We start from the raw sequence: 7,271 nt of genomic DNA, 5'->3' as shown, positions 1-7,271 counted from the left end.
ATAATGTATTCCTCAAATTCACTTCAGATGGAGGATCATTGTCAACTGCTAACAGGCGAAAATCATACATTTCAAGGGAATTCTCTTTGGTCACGCCAGTTGAGTTTGTTCTATCAAATGACAAGCAGACTGTTGTTTATGTCCCCGTACTAAAAATGTTGCAAACATTGCTGAGCAATAGAGAAATTCTGGAAAAGACCATGTCACATGAGGCAACTGTGTCAGAGGGATACAAATCTTATAGAGATGGGGCCCGCTTCAAAGACAATGCTTTCTTGAATGAGGAAGAGTTCAGGGTCGCTCTTTGCCTGTATATTGATGATTTTGAGGTGGCTAATCCCTTGGGAACCTCTAGAAAAAAACACAAGCAAACTGCCATCTACTGGGTACTTAGCAATTTACACCCTAAACATCGCTCGTCTCTTCATTCCATTCAGCTTGCTCTGCTTTGCAAGGCCAACAACATCAAACACCATGGTTACTTTGAAATTCTCCGCCCTCTCATTCAGGACCTTGTTTTTCTTGAGCAACAAGGCATATATATTGAACAGTTAGGAGCCACTGTTAAGGGCACTGTGTTATTTGTGGCAGCAGACAATCTTGCTGCCCATTCTTTGGGAGGGTTTTTTGAAAGCTTCACAGTTAGCCAAGTGTGTCGATTCTGTATGGCCAAGCGGGAAGAAATACAGCACAAGGAAGTACGGACAGGCTGTTTTCAACAAAGAACAAAAGAAAACCATGACAAACATTTGCAAGAGGTTTCACAGGATTCAACCAAGGCTCAGCAATATGGTGTTAAAGGAAGCTGTCCACTTAGTGAAAGCTTGCAACATTTTCATGTTGTTAATGGTTACCCTCCAGACATTTTGCATGATCTTCTGGAGGGTATTGTTCCAAGAGAAATGGCCCTGTGCTTAAAGTCACTGATATCGAAGGGAATCATCTCCTTTGAGGCCCTCAATAATGCTATTAAACAGTTCCCATACACATTTTCAGACCGAACAAATCAACCCCAGCTCATTCCAAAGACGTTCTCCTCAAAGTTAACAATTGGGGGGAATGGTCATGAAAATTGGACTCTTCTCCGACTTCTGCCATTATTGATTGGTCAACACATTCCAAATGGTGATGAAACCTGGGAGGTTTTAATGATCTTAAAAGATGTGGTGGAATTGTCAGTATCCACAAGCTTTACAGAAGAGTCCTTGTGCTTTCTTGATAGCAAAATCTCTGAACATAGACACTTGTTCCAGAAGGTTTTCCCAGGTGAAAAGCTACGACCAAAGCACCACTACGTGGAGCACTAGCCTCAGCTTATTCGAACGTTTGGTCCTCTATCTGATGTGTGGACAATGCGTTTTGAGGGGAAACACAAGTTCTTCAAGAAAGTTGTGCGTCACTCTCACAACTTTAAGAACATACCCCTTACTTTAGCAAACCAACATCAGAAAATGATAGCCTTCCATTTAGCTGCCACATCTTTTTTTAAGCCATCTATTGAAATTCACAAAGTGAAGTCTGTGATGGTTTCCTCATTTCCGGAAAATGTGAAAATCTGGCTCAATCAAAGGAACAACCAGCAGAACACAGTACTTGTCGCTTCCTCTGTTTGTATTGATGGCATTAAGTACAGTGCTGATATCGTCATTTCTGTTGGATCTTGCGCAGGGCTCCCAGATTTCAGAGAAATCGCAAATATTGTCGTTATTAATACCGATGTAGCATTTGTCTGCCGACTGATGACCTCATGGTATGATGAGCATCTTAGAGCGTATGACCTCTGTCGCACCCATTTGCCCACCTTCTCAGTCACTCAGTTGTCTGAATTAAATGATGTGTTTCCTCTGTCACTTTACAGAGTTGATGGCAAACAGGCTTGTTACACTCAACGGTACATATTATGCTGAGTGTTTTAAACACTGTCATGTTGCATGTCTTGGATAAAGCTCTAATTTTTTCACAAGAGGTGACATAAAAATGGACCAAAGATTGATGCTCCGAGTTGTCATAGATAATGACGATATAAGGAAGCTAACCTTAAATGAGAGACCAGATTCCATTAAAGAACTAAAGACACAGCTGAAGGATAAGCTGTTGTTGCAATATGACTTCAAACTCCAATATGAAGACCCAGACTTTAATAATGCGCTCTGCAATTTGACTTGTATGACAGATTTGCCTGAAAGAGCTACGTTGAAAGTAATTCCTCTTGTGCTTCTCGAGTTAAACCCCCTGTCTTCACCCACCGAAGACTCAGACTGCAGCAGAACAGACACTGAGATCTTGTCCATTGCTGGATCACCACGTTCTCTAAGAACACAGTGGCCAGAGTTCTTCGACATACCCAATTTCTCAGTGGATGTAGAGTACAGACTGAGAGAGGCAAACCTTTTATTCATGACAGACCGTCTCCCAATGACTCTATCACGAGATATGAAACATGACATACTTCAGAAGCTTGCCGAAAGTATGTACAGTTTCAAGGCTTACCCTGACGATGATGACTTCAGCAGTGTTGCAAAAGCTTTGATCAGCAAGCACCCCAGCCTCACTGAACCTGGTCCCCAGCCAGGATGGTTTGGCTGGAAGAACAGCCTTAAATTCAAGATGGCCAACTTTCGAACAAAGCTACAAAAATCAGGATGTGATGATGTAAAGATTAATGGGGGAAAACGAAGTAAATCCAACCCAGAAGGAGAATCATCCAGCAAGAATATCAAGTGGCCAAAAAGAGGTGAGGCCAATTATTTGCCTAATTTACCTGCCGGACATGATGAAAGAACCCTTGAAAATGCCAGAATGTTGGTCGTAGAGGAATTGAAGAAAAAAATACCCAATGCCACTCAAGTCTCAAAAATGATGGACCAAACATTCCCACTGCGCAGAAGAGAGATAGTGACAAAGGAGCCTGATGTGCAGAGCATGGTTGAAAGATGGCCAGCACTCTTCACTGAGAGACAGGTAAGCTACTTCATTTAGGCCTGCCTTCCCCCATAAAGTTTCCAGCAGATCAAATGTCAGTCTGAACATGTCAAGATGTGAGGTCAGAAATGTTAATACTTTGGAATATTAACAGACATTATCTTCATGAAAAAATAACTCTTGCACTATACAAATTAGTAAAATGATTTTATTAGCATTATGTGAAGTAATGTTATTTGTGTAATATTATAAGTAGTTATGTATTATTCACCATAGTTTCATATGTTAAGTTCTTAGATTTGCTACAATATAAATTGATTGATGGCAAGCTTAATGTTGCTATCCCTCTCCCTCCCTCCCCTATCCATTTTTCAGGTTGTTGCTGAGTTTAATCGCATCACAAGTAAGAATCTTGAAGGAGACTTTTACAAAGCCCTAGACCAACATACCCCACGCTTCATTGAACTTTTCAGATCCAAAAAAGGAATGTCAGGACAAAAACTGACCGACTTGATGTGCCACATAAACTGGATGGTAAGAGTCCTGTTGTGCTTTTTCAGATTTTGAGTAAATTACACTCCATTATAATGGGTGGCGGCAATGCACCGTAGGCCTCTGTCACATACAAGTCACGCTGTCTACATGCTGCTGTGGAGAGCAAGCAAGACATGTGACCAATGATATGTATCCATGAGTACACTGACTTAATCACTTCAACAGTTTAAATGTGCTCTTTAAAATCATTTTTCGCTACCTATACCAGTTGGGGACTACTCATCCAACAGGATTTTATGTCATTCTTAGTAACAAAAAAGTACCACCATATGGTTGTTTGCCCATTTCAAGTGAGTGCTTTTTCTGCTTAATGCTTGCACTGGGTCATTTCATTTTACATTTAATTAAAATGTTGATTTTGTATTAACACAAAATGTTTACAGGGAAAGTGGGATGTTTATATATGAACAATTATACTAGTAAAATTAAAGCCCTATCTCTAAGATAAGCATGCACTGAGTAAATACAGAACAGTATATCAACACACTGTATTCCCCCCACATCCTCAAAATGCTAGAAGTTCTTCATTTGTCTGTTCTGTGTATTTTTAGTCACCAGATGTGACAGCACTTGGTTCTGTTGTCCTCAAAGGCCTTCCTATTCTACTTGGTGATGACTCCAGTGAAGTGTACAAGACTTGCTATGTAAGTAACATATTGAAAGAATGAAACATATTGATCTGAATGTATTGTCAAATCACATTTTATTTAAAATATAATTATTTTCAGTTGATCAGAATCAGGTTGATTATGATTTCACTCAAAACTGATCAGAATCCCGAGTAAACTGGTTTGTAGTACAAATGTAATTAACTGTGGACCCACCATCATGAAATTCCTGGAAAAGTAACTGAATTAGAAAAAAATGATTTTCCTGTGTATTTTGGAAATATAGCCTATTTTATTTTAAAGTTTGCTTTTACTACTGGACACACCTTGTGTTGTACATTGCTTTTAATGAATGTGTCAGCAAAGAGAAATTGTAATCTTATAATTAAACATGGTAGCACTTAGTTGTTGTGTAATGTTGCATTCAATAGATGATGCTACATTATTTAAAACATATTTCAAAATAGGTTTCAAATTGCGCCACAAGGGGGTACAAGCCAGTCTACAGAATTAAAATACAATATCAATTATTTGCACCAGGGGATTTTTACCCTAAAAAAAGGCTAGATTGAAAACATGTGTGTGTGCTTCTCTTGCAGGATACAACTAAAGAAGAGGTCCTCGCCTCAGTGACAGTTGTCAGTGAAGATCCTCAGCAACAGCTTCTAAATGCAGTGCACTTCCAACCCATTTCCAATGCCATCATCATTGAGGGAGGTACTGTCATGGACAATATTAGGGACTTTCCCCAGGCAGTCTGCCTCATCTTTGGGCTTATATATGCCCTTCACTTAGATTACCCAAAATGCATGGCAAACACGTTCACGTTCATTCAAGCCGTCATGCTTGGATTGGGAAGCAAAGCCCTCCCCCCAAAATTGCTAGGTTTGAAAAATAAACTACTGATGTAGACCAGTTCATACAGTGCCAAAACTTACTGTTAGTAAGAATATTGTTCTTATTTCTATTAAAAAGTTCTAACTTTCCGTGTTTAAAGTTATGTTCTAGGTATAATGTTGAAGTTAAATTTGAATTTCAAATATATTTGTATTGTTTGAAAAAGTGTTATTTGTTTGATCAATGTTGCCCAAAAGATGAAACCAGTGTTAATTGTGGTTTCAGTCTTGATTTGTTTTTATTTTGAAGAGCGGACAAACAGGAATTTATTTTTGTTAATGTGCTTTTGTCATTGGGTTTCAGATTATTACTTAAAAGTACAGGCACCAAACATAAACCTAACTTACTGAAGTAAGAAATATTATTTTATAAAGATTCTCTGAGATTTGCTCTGAAAATAATGTTTCTTTTAACTGTTTCATCAACATGATTATTTTATATTCTGCATAGAGAACTTTTTTTTCTTCTTTTTTGTCCAAAGCTACAGCATGTTACAAGGTAACTAAAAGATTTTAGCTCAATTGTTTGAAGCTAATGTTTAATTCAAATGATGTAGTACATTTGGTGATTTTTGCCTTCATAACGAGCATAAAGAACAGTTAAGTGCCATGTGTCTTGTTAAATGCATTGTTGAGCATTTGAAAATAAATTTTAAACCCACTGTTAATCCATTGATTTTTATTCCATTCATTGTTCTTGAGTTTTTATATCCTGCTCTATTCTCATTCTATTATAGAATTGTTTTATTTCAACAGCTGAATGTGATGGAGAAAAAACTTAAAAGAACTAAGCTATCACTTGAGTACTGAAAGCCCACAATAAATAAGTTACTTTAATCTAATTTATTTAAGTTAATTTGAGTACTGTAAACTCAAAATAAACAAGTTATTACAATCCAATTATTCAAGTTAAATTGAGTACTGTTAACTCAAAATTACTAAGTTATAATAATTCAATTATTTAGGTTCATTTGAGTGTTAACTGATAATAAATAAGTTAATCAAATCTAATTAACTTAAGTCAACAAAAATTAGTTTTTTTAAGGCAGCAAGTTTGCATATTTTTTTTAAGTAAAGTCAACTTATTGAATTTTACAGTGTAGAATCTATTTATCGTGCTTTGTTCCTTTGTTAGATTCTATTTATCGGTCTTTGATCATTTGTAAAATTTCATTTATTGAGCTTTGTTCTCTTGTTAGATTCTATTTTTCTGTCTTTGTTCCTTTTTTAGATTCTATTTATCGTGCGTTGTTCCTTTGTCAGATTCTATTTATCTGTCTTTGTTACTTTGCTAGAATCTATTTATTGGTCTTTGTTCCTTTGTTTGATTCTATTTATCGTGTTTTGATCATTTGTAAGATTCTATTTATTGTGCTTTGTTCCTTTGTTAGATTCTGTTCATCGTGCCTTGTTCCTGTGTTAGAATCTATTTATCAGACTCTGTTCCTTTTTCTGATTCTATTTATCGTGCTTTGTTCTTTTGTAAGATTTTATTTATCGTACTTTGTTCTTTTGTTAGATTCTATTCATCGGTCTTTGATCATTTGTAAAATTCTATTTATTGAGCTTTGTTCTCTTATTATATTCTATTTTTCTGTCTTTGTTCCTTTTTTAGATTCTATTTATCATACTTTGTTCCTATGTTAGATTGCATTTATCGGTCTTTGTTCCTTTTTTAACTTCTTTTTATCGGTCTTTGATCATTTATAAAATTCTATTTATTGTGCTTTGTTCTCTTGTTAGATTCTATTTATCTGTCTTTGTTCCTTTGTTAGATTCTATTTATCGGACTTTGTTCCTTTGTCGTCTTTGTTCCTTTGTGAGATTCTATTTATCGGTCTTTGATCATTTGTGAGATTCTATTTATTAAGCTTTGTTCTCTTGTTAGATTCTATTTTTCATTCTTTGTTCCTTTTTTAGATTCTATTTATTGTGCTTTGTTCCTTTGTTAGATTCTATTAATCAGTCTAGTTGTTCCTTTGTTAGATTTTATTTATCTGTCTTTGTTACTTTGTTGAATCTATTTTACTTTGTTCCTTAAGGAACAAAGCCCGATAAATAGAATCTAAAAAAGGAAAAAAGATCGATAAATAGATTCTAACAAAGGAACAAAGCACAATAAATAGAATCTAACAAAGGATCAAAGACCGATAAATAGAATTTTACAAAGGATCAAAGCCTGATAAAAAAAATCAAACAAAGGAACACAGACGATAAATAGAATCTAACAAAGGAACAAAGACCGATAAATAGAATCTAACACAGTAAAAAAGCACTATAAATAGAATCT

At 35.9% G+C, this 7,271-nt stretch overlaps 1 protein-coding gene across 1 annotated transcript; it reads left to right on the top strand.

The window, feature by feature from the left end:
- Nucleotides 1-2,469: 2,469 nt before the first annotated feature.
- Nucleotides 2,470-4,996, top strand: LOC114459523 (uncharacterized). Its single transcript, XM_028441739.1, has 4 exons — nt 2,470-2,961; nt 3,298-3,456; nt 4,029-4,121; nt 4,685-4,996. Exons 1-4 carry the CDS (start codon nt 2,470-2,472, stop codon nt 4,994-4,996), a joined length of 1,056 nt encoding a protein of 351 aa, XP_028297540.1.
- The last annotated feature ends 2,275 nt before the right edge of the window (nt 4,997-7,271 follow it).

This window comes from Gouania willdenowi, unplaced genomic scaffold, assembly GCF_900634775.1.
Source record: "Gouania willdenowi unplaced genomic scaffold, fGouWil2.1 scaffold_322_arrow_ctg1, whole genome shotgun sequence".
Classification (NCBI taxonomy): domain Eukaryota; kingdom Metazoa; phylum Chordata; class Actinopteri; order Blenniiformes; family Gobiesocidae; genus Gouania; species Gouania willdenowi.
Note: the sequence above shows the minus strand (reverse complement) of the source record. Positions and strands in the feature narration are given on the sequence as shown.